Source organism: Vicugna pacos, chromosome 9 (genome assembly GCF_048564905.1).
Source record: "Vicugna pacos chromosome 9, VicPac4, whole genome shotgun sequence".
NCBI lineage: Eukaryota > Metazoa > Chordata > Mammalia > Artiodactyla > Camelidae > Vicugna > Vicugna pacos.
In genome coordinates, this window is record NC_132995.1 from 63,355,507 (window position 1) to 63,381,562 (window position 26,056).

The following is a 26,056-nucleotide window of genomic DNA, read 5'->3' on the forward strand; positions in this document are numbered from 1 at the left end:
CTTTGGCCTAGATGGGTTTTATGGCTACACTCCAATAGTCTATAATAATTATAATGCTAAAAGCAGACTAAATCTCTAATTCTAACACAAAGAGGCTTCAAATCAAACCATGGATTCACATCTTCCTATTAACCTAACAATTCACAACACTACCATAATACAGTGATCAGCATGTTCTCTAATTATGCACTCCTGATCAAGAAGGGACAAAGAGCAGAAAGAACTAAAGAGTGCAGCAACAGTAAGGAAGTAAGAGCTGTCTGGCAGCCAAGCTCCTATCCTCAAGGATATTCTATAGTTACATAGTCTCAAATCAGCAGAACAATCAAGTTGGATTGATGTCCTTTAAAAAAAAAATGTGAATATCTATAACTAAAGATAACAGGAGCACCATTCATGCTACTTCCAATAATGAGATTATCTATTGTTCCCACTGATTTCTTTCTATTTTTATTGAGGCATAAGGAGCTAACAGAATAAAAATTCAGGTTAAGGTAAAAACTACATTTCATCCAAAATGCTTTTCAAAGTGCCATACTTAATACAAAAACCAGCTCCCAGATTCCTAATTCAGTAAAAGAAATGGTTAGCAGAAATACAGATGGGAAATGTCACAGAGCAAATAAAAATGGTTATTCAATCTTTAAAAAAACAAAACAAAACAAAAAACAGAAACCTTGTCTTGTATGTGCCTGGAACTGCTAGACACCAAGACTTCAAACACAAATAAGTTTAGAAACTATGGTCTCATAGGAAAAGTTAGATCTATTTTTCTTGTGAAATGAGCAAGTTTCCTTAACCTAAAATATAAGAATAATTTTTTCACCCACCCAGTGTCTCTCTAAACATGGCAAGCCTCTGCATTTAAACATTCTTGAAAACCCTATTCAATTCAAACTTCAACTCTTTGCTGAAGCCTCCCCCATTCCCTCTGAACACAATTATTATTTCACCTCTGTTGGCTGGCACAGATTATTCCCTTTCAGCATCAGTCCCAGAGGTTAATTTCCAAAATTAAGTCCCAAACTGTCCTTGCCAGCCACTTCACCTCATTTTATCTCTCGCCAACTCTAGCTACTCAGAAAAAAAAAAAAAAAAATTGACTGCCTTGCCAGCTCCTAATCTTGTAAGCTACAAATGGGTTTTCTTGATTTTGATTAAAATGGTAATGAAACTCTTTCTGATAGAATCTGAAAACGCTTTCACATCTTTGTAATTCTTCCTCAAGGTGACTCTGACCAGGCCCAACCTACATGCTAGTGTCAAACACTAAAACACTATTACTTGGTCAAATTATTTTAATTATTTGAGTTGGCTCCTGTTTAGGGTTCCACTGGCCCTAAACTCAAAAGCACACTCCTCAAAAGCACAAAATAGTGCCTTATTTTTGTGTCTTTCTACCCCAAATCTACAGCACCATCCAGGACAGAGTATACACATAATAACTGTGGGATGAATGGCTTGAGTTTCTATGAGATTCAGTGGTTACCTAATCACATTTTGCAAATGCCAGTTGCAATAGATGGAATTTTCAATGTGGGCAGTTAACAGAAACAGATGATTTCCATTCCTCTACTATCTTTACTCAGCCCCACACCTATTCCTGGCTAAGCTTTCAATTCTCACCCCACAACTATACCTGAGAATAAATTTAGACTCATTCACAAACCTCCTATTCTCCCTATTCCCCTCTAAACCTTACTCTCAAACCCTGTCCCAGCTCCCTTCCACCCACCATCCACATCAGTGAAATTAACTGCTATGAATCTGTCCTGCCCATCCTATACCCCAATATCTGAAAGAGTGCAAGAAGTATTGTGAGTGCTCATTAAAAATTTGTTCAGTAAATGAGCGAATGAATGAATATCTTAAGAATAAAAGATGGCACTGAGTTGTGATTGGGACAGAGATAATGCGTCTCTTCTCTGAAAAAGATTTTTCTAGGAAGCATTCACATACCAATCACCAAAGAGGCTTAAAATGCACTAAGAAATTTTTGATAAAACTTAACTGATATATTAGAACTTCAGAGTATCTGCCCGCCAATAACCTCTTCTGGAGAAATTCCGATTTCACTTTCTTAGCAGGCAATGGCCTACAGAATCTAGGCTACACCTCTCTGTGTGATTATTGGACCATGAGTAAATACCTGGCACAGGCTGACAGAGGACCTATACCCTGTGTGACCTAGCTCCAAAAGATGAGCAGGACCAGTCAGCTTATCTGAGGAAACCTGTGCTAGAAGACACAGGAAAAGAGGAAGACAAATATCACGTGGTATCACCTGTATGTGGAATCTTTAAAAAATGATACAAATGAGCTTATTTACAAAACAGAAACAGGACGCACAGACATGGAAAACAAACATGGTTACCAAAGGGGAAGGAGGGGAGGGATAATTAGGAATTTGGTATTAAGAGATACATACTACTATATATAAAACAGATAAACAAGGACCTACTGTAGAGCACAGGCAACTATATTCAATATCTTGTAACAACCTATAATGGAAAAGAACCTGGAAAAAAATACATATATAATATATATATATATGTGTGTGTATAACCGAACCACTTTGCTGCACTCTCTCCAACTCTATGAGCTAGTCTGAATGAGTTTTCTGTTCCCTGTGACCAAACACAAAAACCAAAAAAAAAACCAAAAACAAAAAAACTTTGAATGGAACTAGCTTCAAGTTAATTAGAATCAATTTCCCCCTTTTTCAGCCTTTAAAACTTTTTAAACACTGAATACAATAGGGCTACTTGTGTAACATAACAAACATCTGTGTACCTATTTCCCAGCATAAAAAATGAAACATTACCAGTTATTTCTGAAGTCATCTATGTGTCCCTCCCTGATAGCAATTACTTTTTCATTAAATATTTCTAGAAGGTAAATATGCAGTGAGGGAAGGGGTGATATAAAAAAAGCCCTAACACCAAAATATGTCCAGGTTACACAGTAGTGCATGGTTTATTTAGTTTCACAACTTTCATCGACATGATCTTATCATTTTACAAGCCTTATAAATCATAAAGTAGAAAGCTAATAGCCATTTTAAGGCTCATAAATCACCTAAAGAAGATGTTGGTTTGATTAAGGGGGGAAAAAAGAGGCAGCTCACTTAGCCAAGAAGCTCTCTTCAAAATCTTTTCACTTTGAGAATATGAACAAGGTAACTCAAGTGTTCCTAAGGATCATGTGTTCTCTTTAGGCAATCGGCCAATTAAGAGGGAGAAGTAGGGTTTCTTCTTCACTTTTGTGAAATATAAAAAGAACGCTTAAGGGATCAGTCATTTGCGAGCAAGAAGGGGGATTATCCTCTGGCTGCTGCAATGTTCTAATTTTGACCTCTGGTGAATAAGTTTCCTTTTACTTCCTTGAAAGCTGAGCAACAAAAAGCCACTGTGATGCTAATGCCAAATTATATGGTATGCACATGTAACCTGACTGAAGACTATTTTTGCATAGGTGAGTTTCTAACTAGCTCTAATTTAAAATTTTCTTCTGAGACAGAAATGTAAAACACACATTTAACCCATACAAATAATGATTCATATATAGTGGAGATGTCCTACAAAATTACCTGTAAATTTAAATCCATTCATCAAAACCCAAATATCCCAAATTTTTACATCAAAAAATGTTAGAATCTCATCCCTAAGTCTCAAACACTGATGGCTGCATACAGCATTTTCTACATGCCTATTTAATTGAACATAAATTAGTACCAACTTTAAAAATTCACTAACAACAAACTATTATAAATTCAGTTGCCTGTAATTTCAGTTTCAATTCAAATTCAGTTCCTACATCCATAAGGATGCCTAAAATTTCTATTCCCTTTACCATATAAATGCTCACCAATGTTCTAAGTTAAAACCCAAAAAAGCCTGGGTTTCATATATGTATTTCCTTTTACCAACCATTATTACAGCATGAATTAGTAATGGAATGGCCAAAAAAAAAAAAAAAAAGGCAGGTTATAAGAGGGAAGAGAATGCAGTCTCTAGATGATTTCTCCCAAATTACATCTATATTTCTCTTTCTTTCTACATATCTAAAATGTTACTTAAAATACGGCTACTAAAAGTTCAAATCAACACTCTCCAAATCCACCTTTCCAGCCTTATTTTCTACACTCTTTCCGTACCAATCCTTCATTCCAGGGCAAATCTATTTGCTGGCCCATATTTCTAAGCCTTTGTCTATACTATTCCCTCTGGATGTGATTCTCTTCAATCTCTGCCTTAAAAGTTCCTATTTACCATTCAAGGTCCATTTCAAATGTCACGTTCTCTGAGAGGATTTCCCTGATACATCTTTCTCCTTTCTCCACTTCCTCCTTCCAAACTTGGCTACTCTTTCTCTAACCACATTCCACATATATTACCATTGTTTACTTGTATATCTCCACAACTTGAACTGCTTAAGAGTTTTGTCTATTTCTCATTTATATCTCCAGGCTAGGAAAGTGTGTGTGTGTGTGTGTGCGCGCGCGCGTGTGTGTGACAATCAGAGACACCTAATCACAAATAAGTTAATAAATGAGACTCTTTCTGAGCAGTGCAACACTGAAAACCGAAAAGCTTAATAAAAAGTAGCCTTGACTCAATGCAATGCAGTGTCCTGGATTGGATCCTAGAGCAGAAAGAATACTAGTGGGAAAACTGGTGAAATCCAAATAAAGTATTAAGTTTAGTTAACATTAATACACTAATATTAATCTCTTAGTCTTGACAAATGTACCACAGCTATGTAAGTTGTCAACATTAAGGGAAATTAGATGAACAATGTAAGAAACTCTCTGCGTTATCCTTGTGGATTTCCTAAAAACCTAAAATTATCACAAAACAAAAGTTTACTAAAAAAACTTTTAAGTAGTCTAGAAAAAGCTGAAAGAACTACAAATATCAATGAGGACATGAATGTGGATTTTAACTGCAACCATAATAACAAAAATAAAAGAATAAGAAATATGCTTCTTTTGGAAGAAGAGGAAGGAAGGAAATTACATTTTAATAACCTGAGATGAACCAAAATATTTGAAGATTTATTAATGCTGCAAAATGGTGGAAAAAATTTACATCATTAAACTGAAATAGTTCAATTTTTATTTTCAGAAATACATAACATCAAAATCACTTTCATAGAAATGTTAAGACTATGCTATTACATCATATACATCAGACCTACATACCTACATATATCATTATAGTATTTGTTATTACATCAAAGTCCTGTTTTGAAGTTAATGATTCCCATGTTCTATCTTCAGGAAATAGACGGGAGAGGTTCTATGAAAGAAATGTCACTCTAAAACAATCTTTCTATAATTTAGTCATTTGTAAAATGTAACTTCCAAGGTCCTGGGCAAAATTCATTTCCACATTAGATCAAGAGCAGTGAATAAAGAGGAGTTCTGCTATTTCTCAACTGCCTTTAAAATATTTTTAAGCTAATGATTCCAAAATCATACTGGTAAGTTTCAAAATCATATCATGATATACATTATACATTAAATTAAAAAATATAAAAACTAGGGCTATCAATACATAACTAAAACAGAAATCCAAATACAATGTAATATTTCCATAAGTTCTTCAAATTCAATGGAATAGTATATGAATTTTAAAATTCAACTTGAGAGGGGAGGGTATACTTCAAGTGGTAGAGCGCATGCTTAGCATGCATGAGGTCCTGGGTTCATCCCAGCACCTCCTCTAAAAATAAATAAATAAATCTAATTACCTCCCTCTCTTAAAAAAAAGTTAAAAAACAAACAAATAAATACCCCAAAAAACAAGAAAATAAAATCCAACTTCAAAGGATAAAGGAAATTTTGATTATTTAACCCGGTTTTAATAGGTTGCACAATCAACCATTACAGGAACATTAGTTACAAGATGACAAGAATCAAGCTACCTTGCTAATTTTAAACAGGTCTGATTTAAATGGTCCCTAATATCACCAGTGTAATAAGTGTTAACAGTAGACCACATGAATAAAAGCAGGAGATACAAGAACAATTTAAATATACCTAAAGTGTATGTTTTGATCATGGTGAGACATGATTTACTCTACAGCTATGGATTCACATGAGCAGCTAGAAGAAAATGTAGAATACCATCTACTTTTAAGTTAAGCAACAAAAAAGTTTTTAGATGAAAAATACTAACATCAATCAAAAAACTGAAAGACTTTTGCATGAATATTAAAACATCTACTCATTTGAGAATTAGACTTGGTAACCAAAAGAGGGCCACAGCAGCAATATAGTAATGGAACAATGTATACAATAACATCTCAGCTAATCCTTAACAGTCTTAAATTTTAAGTATCTTCCCAGTCTAATTTAGAAATCAAAGGAAATTCAGGTCTAAAGATCATATCCTCTGAAAATTGTTTCTTGTAAGATCACCTACTCCATTAGCCAGGTACAGTCAAACAAATTTGGTCTTTTTGGTATCCTCTGCTTGGTTCTTATCAGATACATTCATTTCTGTTACCATTTAATAGCTAGACATGGGAAATAGTATATTTCATTTACATATAGCACTGCATCAAAACTAGAACAATTAAACAGTGATCCTAACACAATGCTAATCAGTTCAAGCAACTTGAATTACAGAAATGATACAGACGATTGCTAAGCAGGTAACAGGATAGCCTGGATAGATAAAGGCTTAAAGATAACTCTAACTTGCTCAACACCAATAAAGAATTATACTAAAATAAAGACAACTAAAATTAGTGGGGAAATCAAATACTAGAACAATTTCTTTATATTCTCTTCAACACTTATTTACATTATGGGCACTTTATGAATTTGTCTTTCAGGCTTTTAACTTCAGTTTTAACTATCCTAAACAGCTTTATTATGTAAAACTACTTTTAATCAAACTCAAGAAAAAGAGAAATAATAAAATAGCCCTCTTTATAACTTGCTAAAATATTCCATCAGGTTGATAATATTACCTTCACAGACAGGGACCCCAGAGATCGGGCCTCATTGTACAGAAAAAGGAATGTGAAGCTCAGAGATTAGGACTGCTCCTCCTGTATTCAGTCTCTGCTCTTTGCCCTACATTATGTGGTATCTCCTATTTCTGAACTGAGTTATTAGTTCAAATATATGGATTTTCATGGTGCTAGTCTACTGTATTCTGTTAACAATTTTTGGTCAAAACAAATTTTAAAACAAACCAGTAATCTGAACAAACTTAGTGTCCACTGCTCTAGACATTTCTTATGAGACCCACATTTTAATTTTTTGGTCTTTACTGCTGATATTCTAGCTCCTGAATTCTTAAATTATCTCTTCTTCCCCATTTCCCATGACAAGCCCCACCACCCCCAATAAAACTAAACTAACTAAACATAAGGAGAAGACAGAGCATGGGTAACTAAAATCTGTGAGCAATCTCTTTGCCAAATGTTTTTAACTACTCCTTAACAAAAATCTCTAATCAAGGTTACTAACAAGGAGCAAAATTATCCACTTTACCTCTTCCCTTAGCTTTGGACAATTTTCTGGTGCTCATAAAAATAGTAGGGGGGAAAATTAGCGAGAAAAAAGCAGCAATGATGAAGCATAGACCCTGAACTGATTATATGCATTTAATAAAATTAATTCCTGAATTAAAATGAAAGGTAATTAAATGCAGGTGACATTAACTATTCTGAGTTGGTTGTGTTGATAATGGGAGTTTAAAATCCTGCACCCTATCTCAAGTTGAATTTAATTACATCTCCCAATCATATAAAATGACAATACTGAGAATTAGCAGGCATGCTCTTGTGACTTAAAGAAAAACTAAAGCAATGATATGTTTAGTTCCTCAATATTTCCATCTCATTCCATTAAGCTCAACTTATATTTAATGAGTGTCTACTAGGTGGTAGCCACTGTCACTTATTAATCATTAACTCTCTAGCCATGCCTTTTTAATAGCGAATTTGACCCACTCAGTCCCTGAAGGGACCAGCCTTATCACACTCATGATACCCCATCAACTCTGCCATATTCCGATCACAGCTGACTAGATTGTGGTGGGCAGCTGAAAAAGATAAGCTAATATGATATTCTTTCCCAGGAACTTGGAATGGGAATCCTGGGAACTTGAGTCAGATGACATGAATTACCTGAACTATCAGGTTAGGCAGTGTGTAAGCCAGAGAAGATGCCAAAGTAAGCCAAAGCTGAAGACTGGGGGAGAGGGAGTAGGGGCAAAAAAGTAAGCAAAGAAAGCTGATCTGAAGAGGTGACTTACCAACAAAGCAGAGCAAGTGACCATTCTACTCTAGGGAAATGGGGGAAGGGAGCATGTATCACAATCCATGTGCATGCAACCTGGTTGTTATTTCATTTCTTATCTATCCTTGGATGTCTGACGCCTATGAAGTTGCCTACTGTGTCCTTTCACTAAAACTCTCCTTGACTGGAACAAGTATGAATGAATTTCTATTCTTTACAGGCAAAACAACTTAGTATTATATTAGGTGCTGCACAGAAGATATAAAGATGAGAAATGCCTAGCTCTCTGGGCCCTCAGGGACCATACAGTTAGGATCAACTAAGTATACAAATAACCATAATATAAAGGCAGACTGTAAGAAGCATAAAAATTATTATGAAGTTTTAAAGAGGGACAGATCATACCCAATTCAGAACATCGAAAGGTTTCATGGAGGAAACAGAACTAAAATAGTAATCATAATAGATGAAGTTTTGGAATTTTTAAGATGTATTTATTAAGAAAAATAAAATGTAGGAATCCTCAGTCAACAATGAAAAAAATTAACTTTACTGGTCCACGAAATCCACAAATCTGGTAACAACTGAGTCATAGAACTTGGCAATTGACTGGTTATAAGGATGAGAGCAAGCAAGAACTTTAAAAAATGGGTTCAGTTTTCAGCAAGGATGATTTTTGAAAATGGCAATGCTGGAACAGAAAAGTTCACAACAGGTGGTTTTAGGAGAAAGAAGAGAGGAGGCAAGTTCTGTACTGGATATATTGACTTGAGGTAAGTGGAAGTGAGTAGTTCATTAATTCACTGGGGGAAATGGAGAAAGAGGAGCTATCTCAAGTACAGAAAACAGATTTCTCAAAAATTCCAAGCAAAAAACTGTCCTCTAAAAGAGGAAATAAAAGATTTTTCACAATGTCTAGGGTTTTTTTTCTTTTGCATTTTGAACATACAATTTTTGACCAGCTACTGATTTTCCTGGTCCAAAGATGAGGAACTTTAGGGAGATAAGGCAGTATCATGGAAGAACTTGAAAAATATGGCTCCCCAGAAAAAAATGCATATAATCACAAATTTTGCTAACAATTTTAGAAAGTTCCTGTATTTTCTGAAGCCCTAAGGGGTACACACACCCCAGATTTAAAAAAAAAAAAGCATGCTGTGAAAGAAACTGTTAAAGAAGAGAGCTGGGGTAAGGGGGAAATATCTGCAGAGACTCATTCACTCCCTTTTTCTTTCCAAGAAACCAGAGGATGAAGCAGCTCAGCACCATGGGGAAGGGACAGAGTAAAGAGCACACTGCTTCAGGCTTTACCAACCTTCTCTAAAAGAGGAACTGCTTTTGTCAAAGACAAGTAACCCCAAAACTAAGACTTTTCTGCAGTAGTACAAATAAGTTTAAAGTGCTAAAAATTATTTTTAAAGAAACATAGTTGCTGCCTGATTAAAAAGTCACATGCTCTTTCAAATCTATTAAGTACTGAGCAGTCAACTCTATGGTCATCACATTACTACAGAATTAGCATACTCAGGCAAGATTACAATATAATGATCCTGAAAAGAATATCACACTTTCAGACTGCAGAAGTGAGGAATATAAATAAATAAAAGACACAAAGAATAATAAGTACTTATAAGAAACAAAAGCTATTTCTGCAATATGAATTTCTATTTTTTATGCCAGTTTCTTTTGCCTAGGCACAAGATGCATCCTTACAAGAAATCTAATAACTATCTATGAATCTTATGCCAAATAAATGGCAAACATTATTAAAGAACAGCATCCTATGAAGTATAATGTAATAGTATATTTATCAAAGGGCAGTCTGATTTTCAATAACAGGCATATTCAGGCAGTAATATGCAGATATTTAAATATAAATTATCAGTTATAAAATATAGGGCTTAAGTGAATTATATGGTTCCAGTTCTTCGCAAGCAACTTAATTTTGCCATACCACTACCAGCAAATCCTAAAGAATAAAGCATTAATCTCATTTTGTATAACAGTGTTTTCTCAAGATCTGCTAGGGGAACTATCAAGAAATGGAGAACTAGACAAAGCACAGGACTAGATAATAACTTATAAAACTAAATTATAATGTTTAATTCCTTTTACCACGAGTGGTATTAAAGTTCTCTGATGATCTTTGAAAAGGGTACATTAATATCTGAAAACAATCAAGTATCTGCCTAAAAAACCTTGAAAAAAAAAAGCTAAAATTGTAGTTGTATGATGTTCTACAAACATCATAATAAAAGTCATCATTTACTGAATACTTATCTACTAATTATTTTACATGTTATCTCACTTCATATTTTGAAATAGGCATCACATCCCCACTTTTTATATGTGAAAATTAATATTCATATGGTTAAGTTACATGCTCTGGGTCTCACAGCTAGTAAATGGAGGCGGGAATTGAACTTAGTTTTACGTGACTCCAAAAGCAGTGCTCTTATCTATTATACCAATGTCTCTCAACTTTTATAATATCATGTCACACACTGAAAATGATAATACTTATAAGGCTTACTGAAGTAAGCTGGAGGGACTTGGTGAATATATATTTTTATGACATGAAAAATAAAATACAAAATATTACAAGTGATTTAAATACTAATCGGTATAAACCTTCCAAGCCAAATATTTTCAATTGCCAAATTCAGAAAGTTTACTGATGCAAGCATACCAAAACGTTCAAGTATCATTTCAACTGCTGTAAAATTTTAAGAAGTTATAAAAATGATTTAAAATTTCAAAACCATAAAAAAACTTGCAAACAGCATACTTGTATACCTTCTTATGTACAGCACTCTAGTTAGGAAGCCCTGCATAATATACTTCTGTCTTTCTATAGAATGTTATGATTAAACACTAATTTGGTATATCAAGAGCTTCTCAATAACTCATCTAAAAGAAATTTAAACCAAAGGTAACCAAAGAATTATAATACAGTATTCTTCCATAACTAATCTGAATTTCTATAGTACCTTTAATCTGTAACATTGATTTTGATATATTAATAATAATAGCTAATATTCATTACACTAATACTTTGTGCCAGGCTGTGTTCTACTTCACATTATTATCATATTCAATCCTCACACCAATTCTAAGAAGTACCTCTATTTTCTCCACTTTAAAGATGAGGAAACTGAGGCAGAGGGAAATTGAGTAAATAACTTTACCAAGCTTATAGCTGATAAATGGAAATTAGAATTTGAAACAGTCTGACTTCAGAGCTAATGTTGTTAAATCACTAAGCTAAACCACATCCTTGCAAGGAAGGAAATAGTGTAATATTAAATGAGTAACTATTATGTGCTAGGAGAGACAAGAGTAAGTAAACAGATCTCAACTTGAGTAAATTTGATAGTTCTGCAGTGATGAAGTAAAAATGCCTTGCGTGTACATCAAAGGAGGTATTCTACAGTAAAAAGAAAATTATTTGTTTGATGTGATAAGTGCATTCTGGTTACAGAAACAGCAGGGAAGGTAACTTTAATTTCATGTGTGTTATGATATGGTTTAACCAAGAGCGTCTGTCTCTGCAACCTATTTGAATTTGTTAATTTAACTTGTTCAAGAATAGTGAAAAAAATCTTACTTACAACAAAACTGATAAAAATTAAAAGCAAATGTTTCTGTACTTTTTTACCTACTGCTTTTGAAGTTCCCTAAGTGACCACGTGTTTAATTTTGTTTTTAATTAAATGCAATAGTTATAAAGTTTTTTTAAATAAAGATTTTTCTAGACATTTGGACAAGTTCGTTTGCCTAAGTTCTGCCTGCCAAACCCCGCCATTTGGAAGAAAGCCTCACAGTGTATGACTATACCACAATAGGCTAACTAATGTCCTGAGGGGATCTCTGATGGTGAACGTAAATCAAAACAATCACAGAAGATGAAAATACACCTTTACTTTCATAACCAATAGATCAACAGAGATAATGCTAATGCCTTGAGTATTATGGTTTATATCGAACATCTGAAAGACCCCCAAGGAGCAAAGTTCAACACCAGCTAGTTCATGCTGGTTAATAGCATATATTTAAGAAGCACCTACTATCTGCTAGTGATCATGCTCATTCACAAATGACAGCTATTACACAGAGAGAGGCAGTCTGGAACTTCAATTTGAATTCATACATTCTCTAAGATCAGGTATTTAAACTGAAAGCTCAAGCTCCAAAGCATAACTTTCTCCCTTTATCCAGAAAGCTGTTACCAGGGCTTCTGCAATCTACAAATCATCAAACATGTTAACATTAAGAGACTAGCATGGGCCCTGAGACCATCCTGGACTACAAAATAAACCTCGGGTTATGGTGGTGCATTCTGTTCTCTGGAGCTTTACACCATAAAAATTTGGCACTTCTCCTAAAGCAACTTCTTTTTCTCAAAAATCAATTGTTTTAAAAAGTAAAGTTCTACTGTTTACAGAAACCATTACTCTTACTTATTCTTCCCTAACAGATCCCTAGAAAATACTAATAGTGAAGAAATGAGGCTTGATTTATTGGTAAGCTGATGCCAGGGTATTTTACATGGTTTACTGAGCCTCTAAAAACCAGTCTCTCAAAAATTCTAAAACTAATCATGCTGAGTAAAATGCATCTGACTGTACATAAAAGCTACTTAAAAATGAATGTCAAGTAAAATAAACAGCAATTCCTGAAGCCAATATTTTTAGTTTGAAGAAATGAAAAAACATAAAACAACTTACCAGAAGCCTGTCATTGTCACACCTTTTATAGCAAATATGTCCAATTCCATAATTTATCCTAAGATAACTGCATTCCCACTGCACATCATCCCCAGCAACCTCCAGCAACTCCCACTGTGTAAATCTACTGTCCATTACATCTTATGCCACAAACCTCAAACAAGCCAATCCTTGTATTTCCTCAGCTCATACCACCTCCTCCTTATAAAAACAAGGGAAGAAGTTATAAAACCTTAAGAGAATAAAAATAATAGAAGACTGGATAAGTACACACAGGCTCTGCACCCAAGCTCTTTTCCTTTATACCTGAGACCCTGTCATTTATCTCGACCACATACCTTCGTGTTCCTGGATAACTCAGGGTTCCTCCGCCTTACCGACAGTTCAAAATGCCCATTCTCCAATAAACGACAGGGTTCTAAGTGACCGCTCTGTCCCAGCCCCTCTCTATTTATATTAATCATTCAAGCTTCCCAGCTCTATTCTGTCATAAAGTTATCACCACGCTCCAAACTCACAAACTATTATACAATCTCAATACCAACTCACTCCAACCCCTCCCGTGCAAAACCTTCCTTAATATCAGCTCATCCTTTATGAGCTCTTCCCATGTTCCTAACAGTCTCAACGTCCTACTGGACCACACTCTCAATCTCTCTTCGTTAATCGCAATTCCAGCATGGAGTCACACCCTCTCTCCAGCCTAATTCTTACAAACCCAAAACCCCACCCCTCATCACGCCCTTCGGGGCCTCAGCCACCAACCCCACACCCCGCCTCATGCCCGTCACGCCCTCCAGATCCTTCGGGGTCCTTTCCACCCGCCCCGACCCCCTCAGACCTCCTCAAGGCCTGGGCCCTCCGGGACACCCCGCCAGCCCCGCCCCCAGCCCCTCACCGAGCAGCAGCAGCTTCACTTCTTTGGCCGCTTTCTCCCCGTCCTCCCGCAAGTTGCGGTCGATCATCTTGCTCCGCTCCACCGCCGCCTTGTCTTCGGCGCTCAACGTGCAGCCCATGGCGGCGGCGGAAGAGGGGACTGGGCCCGGGCTCACTCACACACTACGGAGACTGCGGCTCGGCCGGCTGAGATACCGTCTACTGCTGGGCGGCGGCCCTCTCCGTCAGCTCCCGGAGCGCCCGAAGGAACCGGATATCCGTCGTTTTACGACACTTCCGGCAACGCCCGGCGGCTATTACGGCTCGGGCCTCTTTAGCTGAGGTAGGGGAGGTGCAACCGAAAGCGGAAGTACGGAAAGAGGGAAGGTGAGGCTGAGCGGCGGTTCCTTGAAATAGAGAGGCCGTGTCGAGCTCGCCTTGCGCGGTTCAAACTTTGTCCCCTTTCACCTTTTCAGCTACTTTATTTGGATAAATGTAGAAAAACCAGCGACTTTGTTTCTCCGATTCATGGCACCCTCCCGAGGTTATACAGCCAGCTTTAGTTGGAGGTAGGAAGTGGGGATTCTCAAATAAAAGCCCACAGCCTGCTCCGGGGTTTCTGCTGGGAGTTTCTCCCTGACCAGTAAAGCTCCTTTGATCTCTGGCTATGGACACCCGGAGCCCTTGCCCAAGTGTAGGACACTTTCTTTGCCGGGGTAGTCTCAGCCAGATCTATGGAATGACAATTATGGAGCCTGGGCCCCGGCCACCCTCCACATTTGAGATAGTTGAAGACCGAAGACCATGCCTACGTCTTTATCGATCTCTTTCTGCCCTTTCCTCTGTCCTACCGCCTCCTGCTCTCAATAGGTACCTTGTGTGCTTGAGAGCTGCCCAGCCCCTACGTTGGCAAAAGGCCACTTGAAGTCGCTAACAGATCCTGTATTACCTGAAAGGTAAGCATGTAATCCCTCCATAAAATTTCCATGCTCCCTTTCTCCAACACAAGCCAGTTTTAGTGCTCACAGATCGTCCTGCTTCAGGGGCTTAGGACTTACACCAAGAACAGCCAACCAAGGTCCCACACCCCAAAACAAAGCAGTGCATCCCGTGAATCTCCTTCTAAAATTTCTTGTTGCAGTATCACACGAAAAGGGAAGTTCTAGTAAAATTTGCCTTTCAGCTATAGCAGTGCCTGAAAGTTGACATACCCTCTGAAAGCCTCAGACTGATAGCCTTTTTCACTCTGAAGCCTAGATACTAGGGTGAAGGTGGCCCTAAATTATCTCTACTTCCATATAGCCCCACAGATACTCTCACCATATAGTCTAGGGAGGGGAACTCTTGTAGCCCCCAAAACCTTTCCCTGTGATTAAAAATTATTTTCCTAGCAGGGAGGGTATAGTTCAAGTGGTAAGTGCATGCTTAGCATGCATAAGGTCCTGGGTTCAATCCCCAGTACCTCTAAAAAGAAAGAAACCTAGTCCCCCCCCCAACAAGATAAAAATAATTAAGTAGTACAATAATAAATAAAAATATTTTTAAAATTATTTTCCTAATAGAATCTAAACCTTAGAATATAAGGTCTGATCAGAAAGCTCTATATGATGATTGATGGTCATTAGAGGGATTTCTTGAGAGCCACCTTAAACAGACTTGTCCAACAAAACTTACAATTCCAGTTCTTCAAAGTTCAAAGTCTCCTACTCTTTCTCAAGTGACTGTTAGAATAAAAGAGACTGCTTTCCCATAGTCAGTACTTATGGGGAAAAAGGGCAAGAGGAAAGGGAAGAAAAACCAATATTTATTGAGTACCTATTTGCCAGGCATGGCTAGGTGCTTCCAAGTGTCATCTCTTATTCCTCACAACAACCCTGTGAGGTAGGTAATGTTATCCCCATTTTTACAGATGAGGAAATAGGCTCAGAGAAATTAAGCATCTTTTCCAAGTTCACACAGTGAGTAAGAAGGTATAACTCCAAATTTACCCCTTTTCTACCATGCCACTATAAGATGTTACCTGGGAGACCTGACAACAGAAGGTTTTCCTGTAGGACTGAGAGTTTCCCTAGCATCACAGGGTGCAGGAAAAAAATAACTTGAGAGCATGGTATTCTCAACCTGTTGATTTCTTTAGTGGTTGAGAGATCAAATTTTTATCCAGGAAAAACTTTCACAGCTAAATTACATATGGAACTTTATCAAGAGACCTTGACTAGAGAACTCCAGAAGGTGGTCATGACAGAAATTGTTGGGAAAGTTCTCAGCATAATAAAAGAGAAAATTTTATTTCCTTCATGATCAACTTAGGGTAAAATAAATGGTAAATGAATCAGCATGTGTCAAATTCTGTAATAAACGCCAGTGAGATCACAGTGTCAGGAAATTTCAGCCTGAATTAGCGATATCCTTGCACTTAAAATTTTCTTCTTTGATGTATGTGAAGGAAGGGTTGGAGGGCAAAGTCAAAGGAAAAGACAAAATAAATTAACAAAATGGCTGCTAGGCAATTTTTAATGCCCCTCCCCCCTCACATACCTCTTTCCTATTTCCACTGGACTCACACTGCCACCTGCTGGCAATGCTTGCTCATCAGTGATTGAAAGTTTTCCCTCTGTCTAGAAATGAGATTCCTCCCTTGTAAGTGTATCTTAAAGGGAGGAGAGAAAGGGAGAGAACATGTTTTTCAATCACAAAAGACTCTGCTCAATGTATATGCTATTTAAAGGATTTCCTCAGTGTAATAGGCACTGGACTAGAGGAAGTCCAGTCGTAGGAAGAAAGAAACCTGGAGATTTTCCTAGATCTAAAGGAGGAAAGCTGCCCAGTTTCATTTAGTAAATTATTTTCTTCAACCAGAGTTTCATCTACAACCCGCACACCTTCCATTCTGCAGGAAGCCTCCATATAGGCATCTTGCTGCAATGGGCTGAACTCTAAGAAGTTAGAGCCATGAACATATTCTTCAATATATTTCTTAAACACATCCTATAGTACTTCACCAGATGTAAATGCTCTGTCAAAATACAAGGTACCTGATCAAATTAGACTATGAACTCCTGGAAGGCAGTGACTCCACATCCTCTGTGAGTCTCACAGAATAGAGTATTCAACTATTATGCACTGAATTGAACTAAAGGAGTCAATGTTGATATCAGCATAACTTTTTATAATAAAAATTATTTATTGGCTGTTCAAAGGGGAGACTATCCCACTCCCACCGGCCCATCATCCCCTTTGATGCTCAGTGAGCCCGGAATTTTTTCAAATACAGATCACACCACCGTCTGGTCCTGCCTCGACCCCTTTAATGTTACCTGATTGAATTGAGGGAAGTGGATGGACAGGTAGTCCCAGATGGGAATCCTGTCCAGTTTGCAGTTATTCCCTCTCCCTTGAATATACCCCCACCAGTAACAACCAACACAGTGCCTACAGTATCAATCAGTGAACAGTTGAGCCCAACTCCTCTGCCTCTCCAACCCCGGGCTACAGATAGGAGAGAGATTTAAGTCTTTGTCACTGAAGCTAATTTTGAGAGCGATGAATGGGAGTAGGGGAGGCATTTAATGGACCATGGAAACCCCACCTTTCCAGTTCCCAACCTTAGTCTCTTGTACCCGATTGTCCAGGGGACTGGCGATGGGTCACTGCCATGAGGAGAGAGATCAGGGAGGGCAGTTCTGGAAAAAAAAGATTTACAGTATTATTGGTCAGGGTGATTACGGCCCTGTCTGTATCCAACCACCTTACCAATTCAAATGCTAACTCCCACCTTCAGCCATCCAACCCCCAATCTTTCTCTACTTCTTTATCCTAAAAGACAAGGAGAAAGAGCCATCCTGCTTTATTCTTGCCTCTGCTAAGATTAAGCCCCAAACTTGATCTCCCATGTGCAAGAGAGGTGGAAAAATAGAACAGAAGGGCTGTTCCTGGAAAGTAGAAGAGAGCTGCAGTCAGCTTTCCTACCTTCTACTCTGTGTGCCCTGAATGCTAGTTCCCCTTGCTTCTGGCCAAACTGAAGAAAGGAATATTCCCAGCTAGTCCTCTCGCTTTAAGGAAATCTCAGGTCTAAAACTAGAAAAAGATATATTAATTCAAATGGAAACACTTGGCTATAATTTAGTTCTGTTTAAACCTAGCAAGGAAATGATAAGATGGGTCATTTTCTTACCTTGCTTAGGTGCAGTTTCTGCCCTGGACAATTACACTGAAAAATGAAATATCCTAAGGGGTCCCCAGAATAACTCCAAGCCTGGCCTGCTGCCCTGTATCTTCCAACTCCTACCCTTAGAGTTTCCCTGTTTTCTGAGGCACGGAAAGTTCACTGGTTGAAAGGCATTATCTCACCTTCACGACCTTTTATTCTCGTCACCATCTCACCAGGTTCCCTCCCCAGTAGTCAAGGTTCAAAGCTGTGTCCAAGGCTTTTGCCACACATACATCCTGCTGGCTCTGCTCCTGACCCAGAAAACACTAAGCAAAAGCTGTGTGCAGAGACTCCAGCCCCAGCTAGCTGGGAAAAGGTGGTCCCACAAGGAGTTCCTTGCAGTCATAACCAGCCCCCAGCCTCATCTCCCTCCAAGTGTCCATCAGCCCATCATGACTCCAGTCGCGGTGAGGGGGCAGGACGGAGGTAGCTGTCCGACATGATGATGTCGCTGGTGAGCTGTTGCTCCAGAAACTCAGAGGTCTCCTCGGCTATCTGGCCTGGAATTCGAAAGTCAATAGCAGGTGGCTCCTGCTTGGGGCTGGGTACGGGTCGGGAAACCCAGGACTCCGTGGGACAGCCAGTCGCCTGAAGAAACTGCAGGAAGTTCTCCTCAATGGAGCCCTCCCGGCTCGGCAGCCTCAGCTCCTCCTCTGGAGCCTGCTTGAAAAAGCAGACAAACTGCTTGCTGAGCTCCCCCCGAATCTGCCGATTGAGACATCCATAGAAGAAAGGGTTGGAAGTGAAGCAGAAGTAGCCAATCCAGGTCACCACATTCTCCACCTGCCCAGTCGACATGGGCTGAGCACTTAGGGCAACATAGAGGTGAAAGGAAAAGTAGGGCAACCAACAGAGCAGGAACTGTCCTCCCACGGCCAGGAGGACCACCGCTGCCTTCCCTCCCCCAAACGTCCGGTGCGGGGTGGTCTGGGGGGCCCCTGAGCTGGTGACCATAGTGGAGCGGCTGCTGAGAGACTCAGAGCGTTGCCGGGGTGTCTCCATCCACGTGGGCAGTGGTCCGTGCTGCATGGCAGCCACACGGGCTACTCGGAACATGCTACAGTAGACCACAAGGATGAGGAGCAGGGGCAACAAGAAGTAAAGGACAGCAAAGACCACCACAAAAAGCTGGCAGTAGGCACTGTGGCTCCATTGGAGTGAGCAGCCTAGGGGTACTCTGGGAGCTCCTTCCTCCCGGGAGACCCTTCCTAACACTGGCACAGAAGCCATGGCCAAGGCCTTTACCCATACACCCACCAGAACAGAGGCCACCAGCCCTAGTGTCATGCGCACCTCATAGCGCATGGGGTGGACCACATAATAGTAGCGCTCCACGTTGATGGCCGACACCGAGAGAATGGCCAGGCTGACAAAACATACGCTCAGGAACAAGTAGAGGCGGCAGGCGACCTCCCCAAAGAGGTCATGGTCAAAGAGGGCAGAGCTGGAGAGCATAGCCAGGGGCATGAGGGTCAGGGCGGCCAGCAGGTCCACCAGGCAGAGGTGGAAGACAAAGACAAATTTTCGAAGAGCGGGTGTCTTGGCGATAACAGCCATCACAGCAGCATTGCCAGCCACAGCGGTCAAGTCCAGCAGGAGCATGAAGAAGAGGGCCACGGATTCTGAAGCCACGTCCCGCAGCCCCACCTCTGGGACTCCACTGGCAGTAGAAGGACCTGGGGTTTGAGGGACCCTCCCTAGAGTGGAAGAGTTCCCTGATGACTGGGGGATGGGTGAGGACTCCATGGGGCCGAAAGAGGACACCCAGGGCACCTCCAATCACAGGCCCATCCCCCATCCTAGTCCAGTGACCCTGGGATGGCAAGCCCAGGCCCAGGCTTCCCAATTTTGTGTGTGTGTTGAGGAGGGAGGGGAGAGCGCCTCCTGCTGGAGCCTCTTGGGCAGGCTCTTATTGCCAGCCTTCAAGGCCAGTGACTGAGGGCTCAGGAGTTAGCTCCCAGTCCACCCTGGTGACTTCAAAGAAGCAGGAAAGTGAGAGATGCAGGAGCCTCGCCCACTCAACACTCCACCTTCTGAGTGGTGCCCAGCCCCTTCTTTTCCACTTCCTTTCCTCTGTTCTCCACACCCTTCTCCCCTTTCAAGGACTGTTATCCAGAGATTCTAAATCCATGGTCTCCTTTTCCCAGGGTCCAGCTGAGCTTCAGGATAGTGCCCCAGTTTTAAGATTGCTTATGTGAATTTCCTAATATCTGGTCTCCTCAGAATGGCAGGAGCTGTTGGGGAGAAGGAGCATAAGGTTTGGTTTCCAGTCCCAGGTCTGGGAGTTATTAACTCTGTGACGCTTCTGAACTGCAGTTTCCTCATAAAGCCATCTGTAAAATAAAGGGAATAATGCCTGCTTCACAACTGTGTTTGGAAGATGATGTGAGATTTATTAATAAAAGTACTAATAATGAACAATGAAGTATATGTTGCTTTCCACATGCCAGGCCCTGTTCTAGGCTGTCAACTCACTTTAATTCTTATACAACCCTATGAGGTAGATAAAATTCTTATCCTCATTTTGCGGTTGATAAAACTGGGGCCTACAGAGATTAAATAACTTACCAAAATTCACAGTTAGTTAGTAGCAAGGTCCAGGTCCTCAGCCAGGTGGCCTGGCTCCAGGGCCAGCACTCCAGCCCACCATGCCGTGCTGCACTTGCTGGTGCCCGCCACTGTGGCTGGAACATAATAGATATTCAGGAAATAGTTGTTGAATTTGAACCATCTCTAAACATGTCTCTCACTGCACTGGGGCTACCACTAGGGAGAGATCATCTGAAAAGTGGAGGGACTGCACTTTAGTTTGCTGTGACACCACCACCCCCTGGACAAAGAGCTTCCACTTGGGGAGTGTTGAGAAGGAACAGTGAGAACAAAACGTCCCAGCTGGAAGGAAACTCATCCAGCTTCCATTGCTCTCGAAGCCACAAGGGCATAAGTCACATGAAAGCTGCCCTTCCCCATGAACTCGTTAACTTCCTAAGTCACTGTGTCCCCACAGGTGGGAGAGGAGCTGCTTCTATCCTCCCACTCCCCAGGGCCCCAGATCTCTGGTCATGAGTTGACCATCGCAGGACCCCTGGCCAAAACCCTCCTGTTCCTGGTCTGTTACCACAGTCCCAGAACAAGGAGGGAGGAGTAGGCATGTGTGTAAGAGCAGGGTAGGTATGTGGGGTGGAGGTGGGGGTAGAAGGGGATGAGAATAAAGCAGAGAGGAAAACTGGAAGAAACTGGCAAAGGAAAAAGTCTGGGGGTTCAGGGTCTCTCATTTCTACCTGATCAAATGGCAGATCAAAGCTGTTTGATGTGTCTCATTATCCATGCTGAGTTTGCATGGAATTGAAATAAGCTGCCCAATGTACAGCTCACCCCTGAACAACGTGGGTTTAAACTGAAGGGGTCCACTTAACATGCAGATTTTTTTTCAGTAGTAAATATTACAGTGTTACACTATCTGAGCAGTGGTTGGTTGAATGCACAGATGCAGAACGTGGGTTTGGAGGAACTGTGATACAGAGGGTCTACTATAGATTACACCTGGATTTTCCACTGCTTGGAGGGGCCAATGCCCCTCATCCCAGCACTGTTCAAGGGTCAGCTGTAATTTTAACTTTTTAAATTTCCATTTGCTATTTTTGCAGTCCAGATTCCCTCACTACAGTGTGCTAAGGTATCAAAATTAGAAGCAAACTACGGACATGCCAAGTCTGATGGGCTTTCTGCAGACAAGTCAGGAGTTTTCTGAGTCAGTTTCCTTATCTGTAAAATGGGAAGGTTGGACTGGCAGACCTCCAGGGTTTCCATATATGATGACAATTGATGGCTCAGTGAGTTTCCGGGTTACAGAGGGCCTGGTGGTGGCTCAATTAAAAACCTTTTAATTCTCTGACTGCAACAAAGAGGCACATGTTGGGCAGATGGGCCCCCTTCCCCCTCCATAGTTTGTCTTACAATTACCCTTGGTTTTTGGCATTACAACCAACCTCGCTAACTTAACTTGCAGCATGCCATGCATACAATAGTGCTTGATACAATTTTGTGAATTGAATCAAACTCAAATTGATCAACTGAATCCCTGCCCCATAGTACACACTCCAGGAACACTCAGTTCATCAGTTGTGTGCCAGCTAGAGGCCTCTTTTCTGGACTTGAGGCAGCCCTAACTTTGGACAACTACCTAGGGACATACCTCTACCCAGAGATAGCAGACAGTTCATTTCACAGTTAACATGGCCACATAGACTCAGGGTCTGCAGAGAAGGTAAAGAGAAGGCCCAGAACTGGGGCCATCACTTCTCATAAGACGATCTGTCAGAAAAAGACGCGGAAAGAAAAACCAGGGGAGGCATCCGTGCCCCTTACTCTCTATACTATGACTACCCCCACCCCTTCTGCCTGGGAGTGGGGCCCAGAAGACATGGCTCTGAGGCCCTGGGAGCTAAAGGAGTAAAGACCCATCATGTCTGCATGGACAGCAGGAGTGTAACTGCAGGGCGCACCCAGGGTCCCAGACAGGGAAGCAGAAGTGGTTTCCACATGGAGATGGAGGGGCGCTCTGCAGCCACGACGGAGCCCTAGGCAAGAAGGCATTGGACATTTCTCTTTTGCACAGCCCTCTCAGCCTTGCCAGTATCTCCACACTGAGTCCTAAATTCCAGAACTCCCATTTACCTACTGACAATGGGCCAATATACCTGCTCCCCAGAACTTCCTCACTGATGGACTAGGGTAAAGGCGGGGAGGGTGGTGGTATGATGGTTTCAAAGGGGAAGCCCAGGGAGCCTCACTCCACTCCCAGATAGTATCACTGGGCCTTCTCAAATGCTCCTGTCCTCCACCGCTTCCTTCCAACAACCCTTCCCTCACCTCCGGGACGTCTCAGTACCTGGAAGGCTTTGCCACCCTGGGGGCTGAGGTCTGGGTCTCCAGCAGGGGAATGGTCAAGTTACAAATAGCCTTGCTTCAGGATGCAAGATGTACAGAAGCACCCAGCCCAAGGCCACAGAGGTGTCGTTGGGATTCACATGCACCTGTTTCCCAGATACAGAGCTTCTAGGCCAAGGCCCCAAGCCGGGCCCCTCTTCAGACAACAGTGTGCCCCTCTTAAGCCAGGTAAGATTTCCAGGGGGCTAGAGCACCTCTCCCCAGCAGAGTTGCCTGTCGGCCTGAATGCCAAAGGACCCATTCCTAGGATATAGGATCCATTTCTATGACATGGAGCAAGAGAGATGGGAAACCCTGTCTGTGTGCGGGATGTGAGTACTCCTGCTGGTGGGAGATCAACCCCCATCTCTAGGCTTCAGAGATGCTCACACCCCAATACCACCTTTGGGATACCTGGGAACCCATCCCCTGACAAAACTGCCCACCATAAGGTTGGGTGGGCTGTACCCTTCTGTAGGGGACCTCAGCATTCACCACCAGGCCTGGGTCTGGCCCCGGTCCTGGCCTAGTCGGCAACTCCTACCTTTGCTGAGCAGCTCCCGGCTCCCATGTGATAGCTCCTCTCAGCTGATGCTTCTCCAAGGCTGCTGAAGCCTGAACCACTGCAGTGATCGGTGAGAGGCAGAGCAGGATGCTCTGAGAGCTTCTGGGTCCTAATGGCCTCCTGCTTCCCACCCAGCCCCTTGGAGCCACTTCTGGAGTCAGGAGCCAGGCACTGGCACCCCCAGACAAGGTGCCCAGGAGTGGGCCCAGCCCCTCTACTTCTCTCAGGTTGCTGGAGTGATAGCTCAAAAGCCTAGAGGGGGCAGGTGATGGTAGGCAGGGGAGACCGTCCTGGCCAGCCTGATCACATAAAAAGAGCACTCAGAGTCAAAAAATCCAGGTCTGAGGCCTGGCCCTGGTACTTACCTGCTGTGTGTCCTCGGGCAAGTCACTTGCCACTTCTGGCCTTGATTTCTTATTTGTTCAGGGATAAAGATAGCATAGATGATCCCTAAAGTTCCAGACAGCCCTGCCATTGCATGGTCCTGGGACATCAGAACCAAGGTGCTTTTTCAGTAGGCCAGTCAGTGCAGACACAGAGCCACAGGGTCGGGTCTGGCAGCGCCCTGGCCTCCAGGGTGTGATCCAAGGTTTGGCTCCTTTGGAAGCTGCCTGTGTAGAGAGGACGGGTTTAGTTAGGAGTGGTGGTCAGGTTTGAAGGGGAGCTAAGGGCCTTGTCCCAACCCTGCACTTACCCTCAGAAGGTGCATTGCTATTGTTTTAGATCGTATGTTCACATGGTGTGGGTCTGTGAGAGCTGGTGTAGGTGGCGGAATTGAGCCACCTTGCGGTACCAGCACAGCACCACTCCCTGCAGGCAGCTTGGGTGGCAGGCACTCGGGAAGTCTCTGACTGGTCTGGGCCTGTGGGACCAAACAGAGCTAGAGAACATTACCCACAGAAGATCCAAGGCCAGGCAATGAGCCTTTATAGGCGGGATGGAGGGGCATGGCTTCCCACTAGCTAGGAAGAACACAGTTCCCTAGGTGGATGGCTAATACCCAAGGATAGGATCTGAATGCTGTAGAGCTGTAAGACATCCTACAGGCCAAGGCATCCAAATTTCTGAGGCCCAGAGAGGTGAAGAGATTTCCCAAGGCCACTCATGGTGGAGCCATGAGCCTAGACAAGGAATTCAAGCATGATACCCACCCCAGATCCCACTGCCCTGAGACTCCACTATCTGGGAAGTCTTGTTGCTAAAAAGAAACAAAGGGAATTCTGAAAGTGTTTACTAGATCCAACCCAAAGAGCCTTAAGAACAATTAATTACCCAGGGAACTCAGAGGGGACAAGGTGGTTGCCCCAGGCCCCAGGTCAACAACAAACAGGCCACTGACCAGCCCAGACCTAACACAGTGACCTCCACTATTCCCAGCCACCCTTTCTTGCGCTCTCCTGAGTGCCTGGTGCTTCATTTACAGAACTTCAATCCTCACACCGATTCTGTGAGGCAGCCACTACTCATCATATTTTATAGATGAGAAAATGGGTACCAGGGGTGAAGTGAATTTTCCCAGATCACACAGCTAGTAAATGCCAGAGCCAATATTTGAATCCAGGTCTGTTTGAAACCAAAGCATTTACTCTTTCCCCCACACCCCCATGGCTTCTCTGGAGGCCTGGCATGAATCTCTGGACTGAAGCCCTAAAGCTAATTCTATAGAAGTGGCCACTGTCTTCCAGGAAACAGCCTAAAACAAAATTAGATACACCTGAGTAAAGGGAAATCAAATTAAAACATGTAAAGAGCAAAGTGATTTTTATCAAACCCTGTGCTGGCGTGTTGGCAAGATCACTGATATCAGTCAAACCCTCTGGGATCAGGTAAATCCTGTCCCTGATCAGCACCTATGTCATTCCTGCAGGGGCCCAGCCCAGACTGACATGGCCACCTTCCAAGGATTTCGCAAAGAACCAAAGAGAACACGGGTTCATCAGAACGGGATTACAGAAACAGCACTGGATTGGTCAGAAAACCTTGATTCTATCTGGGCTCTATTCTACTGGTTGACAGTAAGACCTTGGCCTGTGAGTTAGCCATCTGTGTCTTAAAATGGGCAAAATTCTTTACTTCCCAGCTTGTCTAATAGAGATAGGAAACCTGTAACACTGCCTGCTTCTCAGAGTTGAGGAAGCCTGTACAGTTACCCTGGCTGGCCAAAAACAACCAGTGTGGTGGCCTGCGGGCAAAATCCCCAGGCCCTGAGGCCCCTCCCAGAGAGCCTTTGGGAGAGGTGGCTGTAAGGAGACAGTGGACCATACAGCATCTTAGTTGCTGGAAGCCACCTTGGCTCAGGAGAGAAGGAACTCCCTAGCCTGGCCTGGAGGCAGCTGATAACAATGACAACAATAAGGTGATGACACTAGCTCTCGAGGGCCGGTCTGCGTTCTCATCAAACGACCTCAATAGGGGTTTGGGGGAGCTATTGACATTACATCTCCCCACCCCACCCTGCCCACGCCTCCTTTTAGAGCTTAGCTCAAGGA

General features: G+C 41.9%; 2 protein-coding genes and 1 long non-coding RNA gene across 3 annotated transcripts in view; 1 reads left to right on the forward strand and 2 right to left on the reverse strand.

The window, feature by feature from the left end:
- The window catches only part of GNAI3 (G protein subunit alpha i3), a 36,619-nt gene extending 22,481 nt beyond the window's left edge, over positions 1 to 14,138 (reverse strand). The window contains exon 1 of the mRNA XM_006197410.4: positions 13,886 to 14,138. Within this exon, the coding sequence (XP_006197472.1) occupies positions 13,886 to 14,003 (118 nt within the window). The 5' untranslated portion in view covers positions 14,004 to 14,138. The remainder of the gene's footprint in view (positions 1 to 13,885) is intronic.
- A 62-nt stretch (positions 14,139 to 14,200) lies between these two features.
- LOC140698269 (uncharacterized) lies at positions 14,201 to 25,544 on the forward strand. The gene is made up of 4 exons (XR_012075920.1): positions 14,201 to 14,250; positions 14,340 to 14,432; positions 14,734 to 14,819; positions 25,435 to 25,544. It is a non-coding gene; the product is annotated as an uncharacterized lncRNA (long non-coding RNA).
- On the reverse strand, positions 18,337 to 19,910 carry GPR61 (G protein-coupled receptor 61). Its single transcript, XM_031680329.2, has one exon. It carries the CDS (start codon positions 19,817 to 19,819, stop codon positions 18,464 to 18,466), a length of 1,356 nt encoding a protein of 451 aa, XP_031536189.1. The 5' UTR covers positions 19,820 to 19,910; the 3' UTR covers positions 18,337 to 18,463.
- Positions 25,545 to 26,056: the final 512 nt, after the last annotated feature.

What these genes read in the sequence shown, in the direction of transcription:
- GPR61 (XM_031680329.2), bottom strand. Translation starts at nt 19,819, where the DNA reads ATGGAGTCCTCACCCATCCCCCAGTCATCAGGGAACTCTTCCACTCTA.